This window comes from Carcharodon carcharias, chromosome 2, assembly GCF_017639515.1.
Source record: "Carcharodon carcharias isolate sCarCar2 chromosome 2, sCarCar2.pri, whole genome shotgun sequence".
NCBI classification, from domain to species: domain Eukaryota; kingdom Metazoa; phylum Chordata; class Chondrichthyes; order Lamniformes; family Lamnidae; genus Carcharodon; species Carcharodon carcharias.
This window is the reverse complement of record NC_054468.1, coordinates 124,575,834-124,596,517: the sequence shown is the minus strand read 5'-3', so window position 1 is coordinate 124,596,517 and position 20,684 is coordinate 124,575,834. Positions and strand designations below refer to the sequence as shown.

Genomic DNA, 20,684 nt, shown 5'->3' with positions numbered 1-20,684 from the left:
CATCCAAACTTCTGTGTTCATGGGCTACATGTGCATCATGGAGCATTGGGAGACCCATTAAAATTTAAATCCATCTTCCTAGCGATTTACATATATTTCAAGTTGCTGACACGAATAAATCTTGACGTTCTGGTTTACAATTTATCTACCAATTTAGCCACAATGCTAAGAACTATCCTTTTCAAATTTCCTGAGACAACAGTGGTCAAATAACATAAGAAATAAATAGAAATTGAACTCAGTTGCTTGGACTCTGAGTTGAGAGACCACAAATTGGACACCCCTGCATTAGACCATGTGAAAAGGCAAATCTCAAAATTACCTTGTCCTGAAAAAAGTGCATCATACGAAATGAATCCAAAATTTGAAAGATTAATAAGGATGCATCATGAAGGCAAAGATGAGATATTTAAACCAACTCACATTATTCTGCTGTAGCACATGCAATGCTCGGGTGACATTGTTGAGAGCATGTACTCTACTGGTGCCACGTTCTTTGGTCTGTTGGAGGAAAAAAGAACATCTTAAAAAGGAAACATAAATTATAGTGGAAGCAATGAAAGGAATTAGCTAAATTGCAAATTAAAGTCACTCAGTAAGCTGTGAATCCAAACTTGTTTCTGTAGTTATAACGCAGAAAGGGGCACGTGGACACCAGACTATGACTTAGTGAGGCGTAGATTGAGTGAAGAGCTGGGAACTTGGTTCATGTGGGAATTTCTGATAAGCTTTTCTTAACTTTAAATTTAGATTAATAGTTAGGTTCTTACTTTCAAACATTGTTAGTTGATTAGCCAAGTTAAACAGGGAGCTGCCTGAAATGGCAATCATCTGTCAATCAGCTGAAAGTAGTTTCCCTTAATAGGTGTTAATTACTGTAGCAGAAACTGAGCTGGCCAGTGAGGCATCTGAAGCTCCATATAAGCAGAGCGGTTTGAGAACCACATGCAGAAAGGGAACACCAGATTATGCTTGAGTGAAGAGTTGGGAATTTAGTGCACAGGAGGAAAGAGGTACTACTTTTTTTACAACCTTCAGTGGATGGTGAATTTCTTTCCTTGTCTCTAAGCTTGGTGAGTGCAATGTTTGATTACTTTATGTAAATTACTAATTCTGTCGAAGGGTCATAAGGACTTGAAACGTCAACTCTTCTTCTCCGCCGATGCTGCCAGACCTGCTGAGTTTTTCCAGGTAATTCTGTTTTTGTTTTGGATTTCCAGCATCCGCAGTTTTTTTTTGACTAAATAAAGTTGGATAAAAATGGCAGGGTTGGTTGTGTGCTGTGACTGCAGCATGTGGGAATCTGTGGAATGCACTGCAATCCTGGACAACCATTTTTGCAGAAAGTGTTTGCAGCCTAGACATCTTTGGCTCTGAATTGTGGATGTTGAGGGGCAACAGGGAGGGGGAGAGTTACCTGGACACTTTGTTTCAGGAGGCAGTCACTCCCCTTAGGTTAGACAGAACCTTAGAGTTGGTCAGGGACAGGAGCATATGACTGTGAGTAAGTACATAAGAGGAACCAGCATGTAGTGATGGAGCAGCCTCAGCCCCTGACTTTGTCCAACAGGTCTGAGGTGTTTGCTATCTATGTGGCTGAAGAGAAGGACTACAACATGGCTGAGCAGATTGACCATGGTACTGTGGTGAAGGATACCGTTCACGTGGGGGGAGTGAAGAGGAATGTGGTAGTGATAGGAGACAGTATAGTCAGGGGATAGATAGTATTCTCTACAGTTGGGAGTAAGAGTCCAGATGGCTGTGTTGCCTGCCTGGTGCCAGGGTTCATAATATCTGCTCAAAGCTGGAGAAGAGCTTGCATGTGGGAGGGGGAGGACCCAGTGGTGATGTTCATGTGGGTACCAATGACATAGGTAAGATTAGAAAAGTGGTTCTGCATAGAAAATGAGGTAGGCACTAAATTAAAAAGCAGAACTGCAAAGGTGGTAATATCTGGACTACTACCTGAGCCACATGCAAATTAGTGTGGGGTAAATAACATTAGAGAGCTGAATATGTGGTTCAAAGATTGGTGTGGGACTAATTAGTTTCAACTGGCATCAGTACTTGGGGAAAATGGGAGCTATACTGTTGGGAGGGTCTACACTTCAACCATGCTGGAGCCAATATTCCAGTGAGCTGTATTTTTTTATTATTTGTTCATGGGATGTGGGCATTGCTAGCTAAGCCAGCATTTATTGTCCATCCCTAATTACCCTTCAGAAGGTGGTGGTGAGCTGCCTTCTTAAACAGCGACAGTCCACAGTGCTGTTAGGGAGGGAGCTCCAGGATTTTCACCCAGCGACAGTGAAAGAACAGCAATATTCCCAAATCAGGATGGTGAGTGACTTGGAGGGGAACTTCCACATGGTGGTGTTCCCATCTGTCTGCTAACCTTCTCCGATCTAGAGAGAAGTGGTCGTGGGTTGGAAGGTTTTGGTGAGCTCTTGCAGTGTCTCTTGTAGGTGGTACACGCTGCTGCTACTATGCATTGTGATGGAGGAAGTGAATGTTTGTGGGTGTGGTGCCAAGCAGGCTGCTTTGTCCTGGGTGGTGTCAAGCTTCTTGAGTGTTGTGGGAGCTGCACTCATCCAGGCAAGTGGGGAGTATCCATCACACTCCTGACTTCTGCCTTCTGCCTTGTAGATGGTGGACAGGCTTTGGGAAGTCAGGAGGTGAGTTACTCATTGCAGGATTCCTAGCCTCTGACCTGCTCTTGTTGCCACCATATTTATATGGCCAGTCCAGTTCAGTTTATGGTCAATGGTAACCCCCAGGATGTTGATAGTGGGGGATTCAGCAATGGTAATGCCTTTGGATGTCAAGGGATGATGGTTAGATTCTCTTATTGGAGATGGTCATTGCCTGACACTTGTTTGTCATGAATGTTACTTGCCACTTGTCAGCCTAAGCCTGGATATTGTCCAGGTTTTGCTGCATTTGGACATGGACTGCTTCAGTATCTGAGGAGTCATGAATGGTGTTGAACATTGTGCAATCAACAGCGAACATCCCCACTTCTGACCTTATGATGGAAGGAAAGTCATTGATCAAACAGCTGAAGATGGTTAGTTCTAGGACACTACCCTGAGGAACTCCTGCAGTAATGTCCTGGAACTCTGATGATTGACCTCCAACAACCACAACCATCTTCCTTTGTGCTAGGTATGACGCCAATCAGAGGAGCATTTTCCCCTGATTCCCATTGACTCCAGTTTTGCTAGGGCTTCTTGATGCCACACTTGTTCAAATGCTGCCTTGATGTCAAGCGTCAAAGCACATGCATGGATCAGAGAACTTTTCTCTGCTTTAGCCATGCAACTGTTTCCATGGTTTTGCTTTAAATTCACTCTACCAATCTGGAACAAGTACTGAATCTCAGGTGATGAAATGGTAATCTCACACCACTTGGTTTGGAAAACTGTTTATTCCTTTCATGCCAATAAAAACAAGGGTCAAGGCACTCAATGTTTATCATACAGATACATTATGGAGGGAGGTGGGGGGAGAGAAACAAGCAACCTTAATAGAAAATATACAGGTACAATAAGCATAAACATACGAGTGAAGCTGTAGGGAGAAAAAAGTCCAACAGCCAAAACTGTGGCAAAGGAAAGCAGACACCTAGATAATTCAAACGAGCACAATGAATATAGAGATGAACCATCTTCAAACGGAATTTCCAAACTGATTTTAAAAAAAAACTCAAATCCAATGTCAACTGCAGAACCTCCTCTGGAAAGCCAACAGTTGGAAGAAAATGAACGCTAACCTCCTAAACTTGCTCAGAGGGAAATAAAATGCATGTGCACTGATAGAGGACATAAGACAGACGGCTGCTACAATCTACTCTTCTAAGGCCAATTTGACTGATCCCTTTTAAGTCTGCATAAACCTTGAAGTTGATGCATTTTGAGGTCCTATCCAGTGTTTCTATCTACAGTAGCTTTTAGGTAACACCACTGCAGCAAAACCAAGCAAAGCTGCAATGACACAGGGGTGATCCAACAGACTTAATGGTGGATGAAGCACTAAATTCCTATTCTTCTTCTCCAGACATTCGTGGGAATGCTCCTCTGGTGCCTCAGAGGCAAGAATAGACCAACAGCACTCACTTGTGTAAACCTGAACATGAAGAATGCTGCCTGAGACAGAGGGCTAACAACCCTGACAGAACTGAATCCCAGCAAGAGACAGCACTTTCAGCACTGGAGACAAGGAAAATAACTGAATGGACAAAAAAAAATTAAGAGTGGAAAAGTGAATAAACATTGAACCTGTCACAATTCACAGCACTATCAGCATCACATAGAAAAAGTAGTTCCTGGGCTGATTCTGTCTAACAGGGAGCCTGTCAAAAATCATTCCATAATGAACTTTCTTGAGGGTTTATCGGCCACAAGGGTAAAAAAAAACAAATCTCAATGTAACTGGTGATTACTTTACTTTAAACAGTAAGATAAAAGCAAAAAACTGCAGGTACTGGAAATCCAAAACAAAAATAGCTGGAAAAACTCAGGTCTGACAGCATCTGCGGAGAGGAACACAGTTAATGTTTCGAGTCCGTATGACTCTGCAACAGAACTAAGGAAAAATAGAAGAGGTGAAACATAAGCTGGTTTAAAGGGGGGTGGGACAGGTAGAGCTGGATAAAGGGCCAGTGATAGGAGGAGATAATCAAAAGATGTCAGACAAAAGGACAAAGAGGTGTTGAAGGTGGTGATATTATCTAAGGAATGACGTTGTGTGTGATTTCTATTTAGAACTGCAGGAGGAGTAGTAGTGCAACTTTCATGGACTGAGAACCCAGGAGCAAAGTTATTACTGCTGGTGCAAAATGCCTTTGATGTAAACACACATTTTAAAATCCTCTGTACAAATGTAATAATTAACTTTAAAAATCCTCTTGAGCAGTCTAAAGGCATCCCATACCTTTCAACTTTAATATAACCAGGCAATGATTATTGGTACTTAGTCACAGCTGTCAAGGAACTTTTTGCATTCTCTATATAGCCCTCATACATATTAATCTACAGAATGAAAGTGCCTCCATCTAAAATTCTGTACCGTAAGATGTTGGAGCTTGAAGCACTGCAGCATGATCTAACTTTAAGGTAGAGAGGAGAAACTTAGTGCCTGCAACTGACAAATACTTAAATAAAGATTTCACAGTAGCAAGTGTTCTATTCTGCATCCCATATACAGCATATGCAGAGTTATTAAAATAAACTCACCAACACACATCCCGTAAGTCCTTCCAGAAGATCTAAGAGTTTTCGCCCATCTCGGAGGTCAGCAAACAGATCCTTGATTTGTGGCTTTCCGCCCTGCAGCAGAAACAGTTCAGAAAATTCTCATTTTTAATAAATGTGCTACAGAATTGCTCTTTGAAATATTCTTAACTTGCATTCATCAGCGTCCAGGTCCCAGCTGCATCTCAAGAAATATGCAAGTTTGCTTACACAATTTCCATTGATGAAACTAGATTTTTAAACAACTGTGAAAACCTTTTCTTAATGCTTAATAAGTAACGTTCTTAATAAAATTGAACAAAGAACTTGTCTCACCCCCCCCCCCCCCATTATCTAGACATTATATTCCCAGTATGCTGCAAAATATTATTATGGAAACAGACTTACAAGTGCAGCAGCCACAAGGAGCCATGATAACTGAGCAAGGCCCCTTTAACACTGTTGACCTTAGTCATTTCTAGGGTGAAAACTCACTTTTCAGTGCAGGTCTTTGAGTCGGCAAATTCTTGTTAGCATATAGTTAATGATTTGCACTAAGACATTAAAAATTAATCCTAGTTTATATCAACTCAGCCACCTAACTGACAGAAAAAAAAAGAGCTAGGTTTAGCAATCATTCTAGAATCTTATGGCATTTCCCCAACAGCTCAAGAAATTTAAAAACAAAAAATGCTGGAAAAACTCAGCAGGTCTGACAGCATTTGTGGAGAGAAAGACAGTTAATGTCTTTCTCTCCACAAATGCTGTCAGACCTGCTGAGTTTTTCCAGCATTTTTTGTTTTTGCTTCAGCTTTCTAACAGCCGCAGTATTTTGCTTTTTAGCTCAAATTCTCTAGTTTAGCATCCAATTTGTAGTGTTAGGCTTGATCCGCTAGCTCATTGTGATCAACTAACTTCATCGACCGAGTTTGTGGTACCTGCCCTAATTTTCCCCCACTCCCTGGTAGCCAATTTCACTTTGAAGATATACATAAATGCAACTGATTGCCCTCATCAAATAAAACAAGGGCATTGGATACTACATTAAATACATTGTATTCACATCTTCCAAGTTTTCACTGACCATATCCAACAGAGATTTGAAATTAAGCACATGGGCTACTGAGTTTGGGACAAAGCCAAAACAGACCTATATGGTGCAAAGTTTAGTTCCTGCATGTTGCCAAGTTAGCGAAGCTTACATGCAGCAACAGTCCAATACCAAAAGTATCCTCATGGGAAGTGGGCGGTGGGTGCAGGAAAAAGAGGGCAAAATCCAGGTTGCTAATTTTTGGGGTGAAACTCAGATGACAACAGCATTGAGGTTAGCTGTACCACCCCACGACTGAACAGTAATCCAGACTGACAAACTAGAGGCACACAGAGAATGGCCACTTGGGCAAGAGGACAGCTGACCTCTGTGGGACCACACCCCACTCTTCTAGGAACAAAGGATATAAAAAAGAAATGCGCCAATCAGTAAGCAAATAATTCCAGTAAATAAAGATCACTAAAAGCTGTTTTTAAAAAAAAATCCATGGGAAAAGTTTATCTGCATTGCACTCTCCTTTAGTGCTCTCCAAATTTGTTTTTTTGAAACATTTTGTGCCTAATACTTTATAGTGAACAGCTTGCATGTTTGCACAAAGAAAATAATTATTTTTAAAAAAGAGAATTGCACACAAATGTTAGCAAACACTGAACTATGTTAGGGCAGATGGCTTACCTTCAGTGTTCATGCTTCAAGCAGTCTGAAAATGTGGCTGCCTCCTGAACACACTGTGCTACCTCTAGTTCTGTCCAAGTTTCTGAACCTCGTGTGTGTATATATAGAACATTACATGTGCTAAGTGCACTACTGCACTGCCCTACATGATTGTGTTGCTCACAATCAAATTGGCTGCACTTTTAAACTGTTTGTGATTAAACTACTGCTCAAGACTGTAGACTCATTAAATTGAGCTCTCTTCAGAGAACACAATTAAATTTAAGCAGCCACTGATACAATTCAGAAAAGTCCACAAAATATCAATTTCTCCATTTTTGGAAAGGACCTGCATGCAGCACCAGCCTGTGGAAGGTAACAAGGAGAATGCCTACAACCCTTGACAGAAATTCCAAAATCTGCATGTACAATCTGCCATGCCATATTGCAGCACTTGGATTATGTTGTGGGATTGTTTTGCCCAAGTACTAATTACTTACTGATATCATACTTTTAAAATGTGTTTTCATGTATGAAATTGATTACCAGCATCGCTCTCCATCATTCTGTGGATCATCCAGTCAAGCAAAATGGAGTGTGGGGGACATTAGTAAAACCTTCCACAACTATTCTTTCCAAGGTCTGAGCCTGTCAATCTTCTTATTTAGAGTAACAGTACCAAAGGCCGCCATGTTCACCCGGGATACCACCAACTTCAGGATTGAAATCCTGCTATGATCGTCTCTTTCCAAAGTACAGATTATATGTGGCCCCTTCCATCTGTCATTTTGTGCTGATATTCCTTAGACTCTTGTTTTTTCCTGTTTGAATTTCATGGGCCTGGAGGTTTAGGAAGTGCTTTACTTTTTAATATCATTGCCACATTAGTGGACAACACTAAATCTTAAAGGAAAATAAGTTATTGCATTTCTATAGCATCTTTCACATCCTCAGGGCATTTCCAAGTGCTTCACGGCCAGAGTTATTTCCAAAGTGCAGTCACGGTTCCAATGTAGGAAGGTGCCACAATCAATTTGCACAGAACACCCAGTTTTGGCTGAGGAGGAATGACCGACAGACAATGGAGAACTCCCAGCTTTGCTTTGTCACAGGATCTTTTACATCGCAATCAGGCAGATGGGGCCTCAGATTAGCATCCCAATTGAAAGATCACAACATGGACAATGCAGCAGTCATACGGACTCGAAACGTTAACTGTGTTCCTCTCAGCAGATGCTGCCAGACCTGCTGAGTTTTTCCAGGTATTTTTGTTACGGACAATGCAGTACTCCCTTCAGTACTGCAATGAAGCATCAAGGTAGATCACGTGCTTAACTCCTGGCAGGGGACTTAGACCCACAACCTTCCAACTCCAAACAATTAATGTCTCCAACCTGAGATGTGTAAATTGACTTGAGCATTATATAGGAGCCAATTGAGTCCATACTGCACATCTACACAGTAACAGTAAATAACTTGTAAACAAGTCAGTTACTTGCTAAATGTCTCAATCAATGTAATATGTAGGTTCTGATGTACACTAATGTCCTTTTGGGAAGGAAACCTGCTGTCCTTTCCCGGTCTGGCCTACATGTGGCTCCAGACCCACAGCAATGTGGTTGACTCTTAAATGCCCTCTGAACAAGGATAATTAGGGATGGGCAATAAATGCTGGCCTGGCCAGTGACACTCACATCCCATTAACAAATAAAAAAAGTGATGTGCTGGAGATTTAGTTACAAAGATGATATAAGACCATAAGATGTAGGAGCAGAAGTAGGCCATTCGGCCCATCAAGTCTGCTCCGCCATGCAATGATATTATGGCTGATCTTTTAAATGGGCCCCCTTACTCTGAATTATGGCCTCTGGTCCTAGACTCTCCCACAAGGGGAAACAACCTCTCAGCATCTACCCTGTCAAGCCCCCTAAGAACCTTTATATGTTTCAATAAGATTGCCTCTCATTCTTCTAAACTCCAATGAGAACAGGTCCAAGCCACTCAACCTCTCCTCATAAGAAAATCCCTCCATACCCGGGATCAACCTAGTGAACCTTCTCTGGACTGCCTCCAATGCCAGTATATCTTTCCTTAGATAAGGGGACCAAAACTGTTCACAGTATTCTAGGTGTGATCTAACTCGTGCCTCGTATAGTTTTAGCAAAACTTCCCTATTTTTATACTCCATTCCCTTTTGAAATAAAGGCCAACATTCCCTTTTCCTTCCCTATTACCTGTTGAACTTGTATGTTAGCTTTTCGGGATTCATGCACAAGGATGCCCAAATCCCTCTGTGCTGCAGCTTTCTGCAATCTTTTTCCATTTAAATCATATTTCACTACTCCTTTTCTTCCTGCCAAAGTGCATAACCTCACACGTTCCCACATTATATTCCATCTGCCACATTTTTGCCCACTCACTTAACCTGTCTACATCCCTCTGTAGACTGTGTCATCCTCACCACTTGCCTTCCCACCTATTTTTGTGTCATCTGCAAACTTGGCGATAGTACATTATTTTCCCTCATCCAAGTCATTGATATATATTGTAAATAATTGTGGCCCCAGCCCTGATTCATGTGGCACTCCACTAGTTACAGGTTGCCATCCTGAAAATGTCCCCGTTTCCCAACGCTTTGTCTTCTATTAGTTAGTCAATCCTCTATTCATGCTAATATACCACCCCCAACACCATGGGCTCTTATCTTATTAAGTAGCCTTGTGTGTGGTACTTTATCGAATGCCTTTTGGAAATCCAAATATATTACATCTATTGGTTCCCCTTTATCTATCCTTGTTAACTCCTCAAAGAATTCTAATAATTTTGTCAGGTATGATTTCCTCTTCATGAAGCCATGCTGACTCTGCTTGATTAGATTATGTATTTCTAAATGCTCTGCTATTACATCCTTTATAATAGACTCCAACAATTTCCCAACGACAGATGTTAAACTAACTGGCCTATTTAATAGTTTTTGTCTCCCTCCTTTTTTGATTAAGGATGTTACATTGGCTGTTTTCCAATCCTCTGGGACTTTTCCAGAATCTAAGGATTCTTGAAAGGTTACTACAGTACATCAACCATCTCTGCAGTTATTTCCTTTAATATTCTAGGATGCAACCCATTAGGTCTAGGGGGCTTATTGGCCTTTAGCCCCATTAGTTTTCCTAGTACTTTTTCTCTAGTGATAGTTACTGTATTTATTTCCTCCCCCGCCCCACTTTTGCCTCATGATTATTTAGTATTTTTGCTATGCTATTAGTGTCTTCTACTGAGGCAAAGTATTTATTCAACTCCTCTGCCATTTCCTGGTTCCCCATTATTATTTCCCCAGCCTCATTCTCTAAGGCGCCTATGTTCACTTTGGCTTCTCTCTTCCTTTTAATATATCTAAATAAGTTTTCACTGTCTGTTTTTATACTACTTGCTAGTTTACCCTCAATGTTATTTCGAAAAAAAACTCAACACCTCAAAAGCAAAAGAAAAAGAGAAACAGAGTACTTTCACATGGGAATAGATGAGAAATATTTTTGGGAGATGTGCTCCACAATGAACTATATCCAGTTCTATTCTTGGAAAACTTAGTTTTTCTCAAGAAAAAAAACCTCTAATTCCCTAAAATTTGTTTCCTCCCAGCCCCAGCCCCCTCAGCCCACCCAGACTTTTGGCCTGTTAAATGGTTTTCACATGCATGCCCTGTTTTATTAACTATCCTAGTCCCTTCCCCGACCGGAGTTAATTTTTTTGAGTCTCTGGCACACCTTAGCCTTCCAATACCTATTCCCCATCTAATATACAACTTGCTCAACTGAAGTGCAAAAGTCACAAAATAGCAAACTTGTGCAAATCAGGTTGTATTTCCCTCTCCTCTTTCCCCCTCACCATGCATCGGTACAACAATCTTTACTGAAGGTATCAAGAGTCAATCTTATCTGAATGAAGCAGCACCAGCACAAGTTGCGCAGAATCACTATCACAGTAGAGACACAATTCTGAAGCTTTACTTTAAATTTCACAAGTTTCCAAAATTTCAGATATCTAAAAGTTACCAAAGGGGGAGAGATTAGGTCTATTTCAGCCTCACTGAGCCACACTGTACCTAAAGAACAGAACACATCAATTTGCAGCTTGCCAGATCTTTTACTAAGAATGCACAGGAAGTCAGTACATCATGGAAAAATTTATTTGAGGGGAAAGAAAAAGTGCCAATTCCCAGCACATGATGACTCTCTTGGAGACAACTGTACTGAAAGATGGAACTATGCAAACAAATATGGGATTCTACTTCCAAAAACAACAGACAGTAGGTCATATTGTGCATTTCCAACTTCAGTATGAGACCAATCTAAAGAGTACTGTTCCAGTAACATCATCAGAATTCAAACACTGTAAAGTATATCAACCCCACACAGTAAACCAAGCCACTTATGAAATAAGCATCAACATTTCTATCCAGTTCATTCATGCAGTTTTGCAGACTACACAAAAATCCTGCATATTCTCGTGTTGCCTCAACACCAGGAAGTAGAGGTGCTCCCAACAACAATGTTCCAGTTTCACACTGCATCTCAATATTACCTTTGCAAAGCGTGCATTGATCCATTTTGTGAAGGTTTTCTTTTGCACACCATCATGTTCATCTGAAAGGAAAACAGAATGCAATAAGTTTGCAGTCATGGAAACTAGATCACAAAGTCATGGGAACTAGCACTTACAGTCAGCAGATAATTCACTGCTACAATGCTGGGTTTCACACTTTCAGAAGCAATCCATCATTTGTTTTTCTTTCCCAGTTTCATCGCCTTCTTCTCTTCACATACTCCACATCCCATGAGTAAATTAAAACACACCACTGATTTTGCAGGATGTAGGTATCACTGGTGAGACCAGCAGTTTTATTGCGCATCCTTAATTGCCCTTGAAAAGGTGGTGGTAAGTTCATTCTTGAACCACTGCAGTCCATGTGGTGGACTGTCCACCACAACAGTCCACCGACAGTGCTGTTTGAGGGGGAGTTCCCGGATCTTGACCCAATGACAGTGAAGGAACGGCGATATAGTTCCAAGTCAAAGGTATGTGGGTTGGAGGGGAACTTGCAGGTGGTAGTGTTCCCATGTATCTGCTGGACGGTGTCAAGCTTCTTGAGGGTCATTGGAACTGCACCCAACCAGGCAAGTGGGGTGTATTCCATCACACTCCTGCCTTATACCTTGCAGATGATGGACAGACTTGGAAGGGTCAAGGGGTAAGTTACTCACTACAGAATTCCCAGCTTCTGACCTGCTCTTAAAACCACAGTTTTTAGATGGTACAGTTCAGTTTCTGGTCAATGGAATGATGGTAGTGGGGAATTCAGCTACGGTAATGCTATTGAATGTCAAGGGAAGATGGTTAGATTCTCTCTTTTTGGAGACGGTCATTGCCTGGCACTTATGTGGCGCGAATGTTGCTCGTCACTTATCAGCCCAGCCTGAATGCTGTTCAAGTCTTGCTGTATTTGGGCACTGGCTGCTTCGGTATCTGAGTCGTCACGAATGGTGTTGAATTCTGCAATCGTCAGCAAACATTCCCTTTTCTGACCTTATGATGGAAGGAAAGTCATTGATCAAGAGCTTAAGATGGTTAGGTCTAGGATACTACCCTGAGGAACTCCTGCAGTGATGTCCTGGGATTGAAATGATTGATCTCCAACAACCACAACCATCTTCCTTTGTGCTAGGTATGACTCCAATCAGTGGAGAGATTTCCCTCTGATTCCAGTTTTGCTTGGGCTCCCTGGCGGAACCCAAACTAATTGTCAATAAGCAGGTTGTTTCTGAGTAAGTGCCACTTGATAACACTGTCAATGACCCCTTCTATCACTTTGCTGATGATAGAGTGTACACTGATGGGGTGGTAATTGCCCGGGTTGGATTTGTCCTGCTTTTTTTGGACTGGACATATCTGAGCAGTTTTCTTCATTGTCAAGTAGGTGCCAGTGTTCTAGCTGTATTGGAACAGCTTGGCTAGGGGAGCACAAGTCTTCAGAACTATTGCCAGAATACTGTCAGGGCCCGTAGCCTTTGCAGTATCCAGTGCCTTCAGCCATTTCTTGACATCACGTGGAGCGAATCAAATTGGCTGAAGACTGGCATCTGTGATGCTGGGGACCTTGGGAGGATTCTGAGATGGATCATTTACTCAGAACTTCTGCTGAAGACTTTTGCAAGTGCTTCAGCCTTATCTTTTGCACCAATGTGCTGGGCTTCCCCGTCATTGAGGATGTGGTTATCTGTGGAGCCTCCTCCTCCAGTGAGTTGTTTAATTGTCCACCACCATTCAAGACTTGATGTGGCCAGTCTGCAGAGCTTGGATCTGATTTGTTGGTTGTGGGGTCACTTAGCTCTGTCTATCGCATGCTGCTTTCGCTGTTTGGCATGCAGTAGTCCTATGTTGTAGCTTCACCAGGCTGATGCCTCATTTTCAGGTATGCTTGGTGCTGCTCCTGGCATGCCTTCCTGCACTCTTCATTGAACCTAGGTTGATTCCAGCAGCTTGAAGCCAATGAAGTCCCCCCACCAAGGTACATTCAGTACCCTAAACACTGTTTCCTCCAAGTGGTGCTGAACATGGAGTGCTGATCCATCAGCTGAGGGGGGACAGTGCGTGGTAATCAGCAGGAGGTTTCCTTGCCCAAGTCCAACCTGATGCCATGAGACTTCATGGGGTCCAGAGTCAATGTTGAGAATTGCCAGGGCAACTCCCTCCTAACTGTATATCACTGTGCTGCCATGTCTGGCGATGGTCGTGTCTGGTACATTGTAAGGTGTGATTCTGTGAATATGACTATGTCAGCCTATTGCTTGACTAATCTGTGGGACAGCTCTCCCAATTTTAGCATGGCTAGTAAGGATGAATTTGCAGGGTCAACAGGGCTGGGTTTGCTGCTATCATTTCCGGTGCCTAGGTCAATATTGCTTGTCCATCTTGTTTCAATCCTTTTTTGAGACTTTGCAGAGGTTTGATATAACTAAGAGGCTTGCTAGGCCACTTCAGAGGGCATTTAAGAGTCAACCACATTGGTGTGGGTCTGGAGTCACAGGTCAGCCAGACCAGGTAAAGATAGCATTTCCTTCCCAAAGGACATTAGTGAACCAGATGGGTTTTTACGACAATTGACAATGGTTTCACCGGCACTACTACTGTGACTAGCTTATTAATTCCAGAATTATTAACTGAATTTAAATTCAAACCATGTTCTCAGAGCATTAGCCTGGGCCTCTGGATTATTAGTCCGGTGACATTATCACTATGCCACCACCTCCTCATTTAGGGTACTAACGTACTATTCATGGGGCTAACTCTACTTTACTATCTCTGAAAAATGTTATTGCTGCTGTGCAATGATCAGCAGGAGTCTATTAGTATCATGGTCACTATCAAAACTGTGATGGCAATGTCCGTAAGCAAATTTCCCAATGAGATTGGGTAACAATGAACTCAAGCTGCTGACAATATGAGAATAAGAACATAAGAAAAAGGTGCAAGAGTAGGCCATATGGCCGATCGAGCCTCCTCCAGCATTCAATAAGATCATGGCTGAACCACATCTGCCTGGGTGATAAACTCTCTGCAGGGCTAACTGTGTTGATCCTTAAAAAGCAGTAAAGCCTAGTGGCACAAGTAAATCTTCTAGGGAACCCTACGTGCACAAGAGTGGAATTGTATAAAAGTTAAATATTTTGCACATATTGGACAGTCTGGAAGTCAAATCCCACATCACCAAGTTAAGGACTCCAGCATTGCACCCCTTATTCCTCATCCCCGTCCCCTGGCACCTTCCCATGCAATCGCAGAATGTGCAACACCTGCCCCTTTAACTCCTCCCTCCCAACTATCCAAAGCCCCAAACACTCCATTCAGGTGAAGCAGCGCTACACTTGCACCTCCTTCAATTTGGTCTATTGTATTCACTGCTCCCAATGCAATCTCCTCTACATTGGGGAGGCTAATCACAGACTGGTGACCGCTTTGCGGAACACCATCGCTAAGTCTGCAAACATGACTCAGACCATCTTGCTGTTTTGCCATTTCAATTCACCATCGTTCTCTCATGCCCACATATTTGTCTTTGTCCTGTTGCAATGTTCCAGCAAAGCCCAACACAAACTGGAGGAATAGCACCTCATCTTCCAATTATACACTTTGTAGCCTTCCGGACTTAACATTGAGTTCAACAACTTCAGACCATGAACTCTCTCCTCCATCTTGACCCCTTCTTTAAGCCAATTATTTTTTTTTTCATCCTTTGCCCCCAACACCACCGCCCCATTTGTCACTTGTTTTTATGTTTTTCTTTCACAGAGCACTGCCCCTTGTTCAGCTATTAACACATTCTGCTACAATACCTTTATGCCACTATCAGCACCTACCTTAGTCTTTAACATTACCAATATTACTTCCTTTATCCTGTGTCTATGCCACCTTCATCAAATTTCTCCTCAGCTCCTACCTATCCCTGACTTTCTGTTTTGCTCCACCATCACTGCTAAACAGTATAAAATCCATCACATTTCTACTTGTCTAACTCTGGAGAAGAGTCATATGGACTCAAAACGTTAACTCTGTTTCTCTCTCCACAGATGTGGCCAAACCTGCTGAGTTTTTCCAGCATTTTCTGTTTTTACTGCACATTACATAGCTGCCTGTAAGTATTCAGAAACCATCAACAACAACACATATTAACATAATACCTTTAATGCAGTAAAATATCCCAAGGCATTGCACAGAAGTATAACCAAATAAAATCCACCATTAAGAGGAGCTGTTACTTCATATGCCATTGGCTACAGATGTGTGGATTTTATGCCAGTGGCACTTCAGACTTGGTTTAAGTCTCACAACTTGCTCTTGGAAAAATCAACATTCATCCAAACATCATCAATGACCTTCCTTCCATCATAAGGTGGAAATGGGGGACGTTCGCTGATGATTACACAATGTTCGTCATTTGCGGCTCCTTAGATACTGAAGCAGACATGTCCATGCAGCAAGACCTGGACAACTGGAGTCAATGGGAATCAGTGGGAAAACTCTCCACTGTTTGGAGTCATACCTAGCACAAAGGATGACGATTGTGGTTGTTGGAGGTCAGTCATCTCCGTCCCATGACATCACTACAGGAATTCCTCAGGGTAGTGTCCTAGGCTGAGCCACCTTCAGTTCCTTCATCAATGACCCTTCCAACATCATAAGGCCAGCAGTGGGGGTGTTCACTAATGACTGTGCAATGATCAGCCCCATTTGCAATTCCTCAGATACTGAAGCAGTCAGTGCCCATATGCAGCAAGATCTGGACAACATTCAGGTTTGAGCTAATAAGTGGTAAGTAACATTCACGCCACACAAGTGTCAGACAATGACCATCAACAAGAGAGAATCCAACCATCACCCCTTAATTTTCAATGGCATTAGCATCACTGAATCCCCCACTATCAACATCCTGGGGGTTACCATTGGCCAGAAACTGAACTAGACTAGCCATATAAATACAGTGGCTACAAGAGCAGATCAGAGGCTGGGAATTCTGTGGCGAGTAACTCACCTCCTGACTCCCCAAAGTCTATCCACCATCTACCAAGCACAAGTCAAGGGTGTGATGGAATACTCCCCACTTGCCTGGATGAATGCAGCTCCTACAACAACTGAAGAAGCTGGGCACTGACCAGGACAAAGCAGTCCACTTGATTGACACCACATTCATTCCCTCCACCACCGAAGCACAGTGGCAGTGGTGTGTACCATCGACAAGATGCACTACAGGAATTCACCAAGGCTCCTTAGACAGCACCTTCCAAACCCATGACCACTACCATCTAGAAGGACAAGGGCAGCAGATAGATGGGAACACCACCACGTGGAAATTCTCCTCCAAGTCACTCAACATCCTGACTTGGAAATATATCGCCATTCCTTCACTGTCACTGGGTCAAAATCCTGGAACTCCCTTCCTAACAGCACTGTGGGTGCACCAAGGCAGCTCACTACCACCTTCTCAAGGGCAACTAGGAATGGGCAATAAACGCTGGCCCAGCCAGCAAAGCCCACATCCTGTGAATTAATTTTTTTTAAAAATCACATCCTACACACTAAAGTAGCTGCCACATTGCTCCAAACTAATCAGCAGCAGATACATACAAAAACAGGACAGCTCTCTTTCTCCAATGACCTGATACACTTCTAGCTGTCAGCTTCTAATTTGCCATAGAACAGATCCCAGAGCAGGATGATCCATTAATAATGAAAGGTTAATTTTAAAAGCAATTTTAGAACTTTCTACCACTGGTTCAACGTGTAAATTATTTGCTAATATGTAATTTCCTAGTGGCAGTTAATGGGCGCAAAAAAACTCATTAACTCACATGTGTGACCAGAATCCTCCATCCAAACATCAGCAAAAAAACTGGCAACATAACTTTGTCAGTTACTATTCATAGGTCAGATGGCAAACTCCACTGTAATAATGAAAACCGATTTCAAGGATTCTTGCAGAGAGTACACCAATAAGGGGTTGGGAATTTGATTTTCAATCACTTAGGACTGAAATGATGGTCCGAAAGTTTGGAAATTCAGTGGCACATCTTCTAGAAGATAGAAAGGTAATTTGCTGTTGCAAAAAAAGTTGTGATGTGGATCTGGGAAATATCAGTATCCGAAGGCTCAGCTCATCACTCAGACTGGCTGCACTGACACATTCTAGAAGTGTGATTTTTCACAAGTTAAAAGTGCAAAGAATGAATGAAAGAGAGACTTGCATTTATCAGCATCCTTCATGAACTCAGGTCTTCCCAATGTGCTCTCCAAATAAAAACTTTGAAAAGTGTAGCTATTATTTAAATAGTGAGAGACATAGCGACAATAAAAAAGATTGAAGGAATAAAAGTAGAAACTATGACAATAAGCAGCGCTTAGAAAATTAAGCACAAGAGATTGTTACAGCCAGAGAGAAATTGTCACAGGGATTCAGCTGGTCAACCTAGCATTTCTAGTCATTAGGTGAAGTCAGCTTTCAACACAACGAAGTAGAGCTCCAAAGTAAATTACAATGGCTACAAGCAGTCTAATATGCAGGACAGCCACTAGAGTTAAGACACAAGTATTAAACACTGGGAAATAAAATTCTGGTGGAAGTTTATCCCTGCATTACGAAGGGAGGCTAGTTTTAAATTTATGAATGTATTGTGATATTTAATAATAAACAATGGGTTTCAGTGAAAGGGGACACATTTACATTTTAACTCAAAAACAAAAATACCTGGAAAAACTCAGCAGGTCTGGCAGCATCGGTGGAGAAGAGTACAGTTGATGTTTCGAGTCATGAGGACTCGGAACGTCAACTGTGCTCTTCCCCACCGATGCTGCCAGACCTGCTGAGTTTTTCCAGGTATTTCTGGTTTTGTTTTTGTTTTGGATTTTCAGCATCCGCAGTTCTTTGCTTTTACATTTTAATTATTAGATATCACTACCATCACATAGAGTGGAGGTTACAATCAAGTCAGCCATGATTTTACTGAATTGCGGAGCAGGGTCAGGGGCCGAGTGGCCTTCTCCTGCTCCTAATTCGTACGTTATCACCTAGTATTTGCTCTGAATTTTGACATTTCAACAGCTTTAGCAGAAGTTAAACCTTGCTAGCATGACCAAGTGCTCTGCTTAATTAGAACTGTCAAAAGGGTGAACTGTTGTAGCCTACGGTTTTCTACCCTGTCACCTGCTGTGCAGGAATTTGGGAACAAAGGGAAGAATTAGCTGGAGGCTTTTCAGGGAAAGGAGCAGAGGTATAAAGGATGAGAATTTAATAAATTCAAGAATGTCCACAGCATGTTTCAAAGCTCCAGACCGTTCTCTAGCATAAATATGCCTCATACCAGCAAGATACTAATACACCATGTCAAGCTCAACAGTTCCAAATGATATATGTAATAAAATGCCAGCCTGTGGAAGAACAGCACTGTTCCACGTCTGACCACCCAGCACCGGCCCTATCTCAGTTCACCCACTGCTGAAGCCTTCATCATTTTCTTTGTTCACTCTAGACTTGACTATTCCAATGCATTCTTGGCCAGACTGCCAGTTCTACCCTCCGAAGATCTTAGGTCATTCAAAATTCAGTAGCCCATGTCCTAACTCGCACTAAATCCAGTTCACTTGGCATCCCTGTGCTCACTGACCTACAATGGCTCCTGGTTAAGCAATGTCTCAATTTTAAAATTCTCATTCTTGTTTTCAAATCCTTCCATGGTCTCATCCTTCCCCGTCTCTGCTATCTCCTCTCGCCCTACATTCCTCTGAAGTATCTGCGCTCCTGTAATTCTTACCTCCTGAGCATCCCCAATTTTAATTGATCCAACATCTGTGATCATGCCTTCAGCAGTCAAGGTCCCCCTCTAAACCTCTTCACCTCATTTTCCTCCTTTGAGACACTCCTTAAAACACGCCTCTTTGACCAAGCTTTTGGTCACCTCTAGATATATATAAACATATTAGCGTGGCTTGAAGGTCGGCTAGCTAACAGGAAACAGAGGGTAGCCATAAAGGGGCCCTCTTCTAGTTGGCAGGATGTAACAAGTGGTGTACTACAGGTATCAGTGTTGGGACCTCAAATGTTTATAATTTATATAAATGACTTGGACGAACGCACCAAAGATATGGTTGCTAAATTTGCTGACAACAAAATAGGTATGGACGTAAGTTGTGAAGAGGGCATAATGAGGCTACAAAGGGACATGGATAGGTTAAGTGGAAGGCAATGGAAGCAGAGTCTTTGAATACTTTTAAAGCACAGCTAGATAGATTCCTGATAAACAAGGGAGTGAATGGTTATTGGGGATGGCAGGAATGTGGAGCAGAGCTTACACTCAGGTCATAATGTTATTGAATGGCGCAACAGGCTCGAGGGGAAAATCAAGTTTAAAAATAAGGGGTCTCCTATTTAAGATGCAAATTAGGAGGAATTTCTTCTGAATGTTAGACTTTGGAAATTTCTTCCACAGAGATCAGTGGAGACTGGGTCAGTGAATAACTTGAGGCTCAGTTAGAGAGATTCCTGATCGACAAGGAAGTCAAGGGTTTTTGCGGGGGCGGTGCGGGGGGGTGGGGGGGGGGGGGGGGGGCGGAGTTGGTGGTTGTGCAGGCAGGAAAGTGGAGTTAAGGCCACAATTAGATCAGCTATGATCTTATTGAATGGCAGAGTAGGCTCGATGGGCTAAATGGCCCACTTCTCCTATTTCTTATGATCTTAACTTAGTTTACTGAACCAAGAATTTCTTAGTGGAGGTGTAATTAATTAAAACAAAAAGATTGATCTGGCCATTCCATATTACTGCTGATCCTCACAATCTAAATTTTTCATTGGCTGCAAAATCAGCCTTTATATTAATTCAGATTTGTCTATTAGCTACACAATGTTCTGTGTTAAAGTTAAAAGTACATCATACAATTTGCACAGTCTAGACACTGTGGTCTATACACTGTGTAAATTAACTCGACATTTCTATATCATATATAGGATGTCATATCAACCACCCTAAGAAATCTTAAACCATTGTAGAAATTTGCAGTTGATGAAACACTTATTAAGAATTGCAGCATTGACAGTATTCTTTTGTGCATTGGGTAGATGCAGGGATTCCATGTACCTTGGTACAGTTCCTGCACATGGTGAGACTATTCTTTCTCACAACACAATTTGCTAATCACGGAAACAGCTG

General features: G+C 42.1%; 1 protein-coding gene across 8 annotated transcripts in view; it reads right to left on the bottom strand.

The window, feature by feature from the left end:
• utrn (utrophin) overlaps positions 1–20,684 on the bottom strand; it is a 664,110-nt gene that overhangs the window by 572,546 nt on the left and 70,880 nt on the right. For all 8 annotated transcript variants that reach the window (XM_041182782.1, XM_041182783.1, XM_041182789.1 and 5 more), the window contains exons 3-5: positions 11,515–11,576; positions 5,235–5,327; positions 424–501 (exon numbers count right to left, since the gene is read on the bottom strand). In XM_041182782.1, coding sequence (XP_041038716.1) covers positions 424–501; positions 5,235–5,327; positions 11,515–11,576 — 233 coding nt within the window. The remainder of the gene's footprint in view (positions 1–423; positions 502–5,234; positions 5,328–11,514; positions 11,577–20,684) is intronic.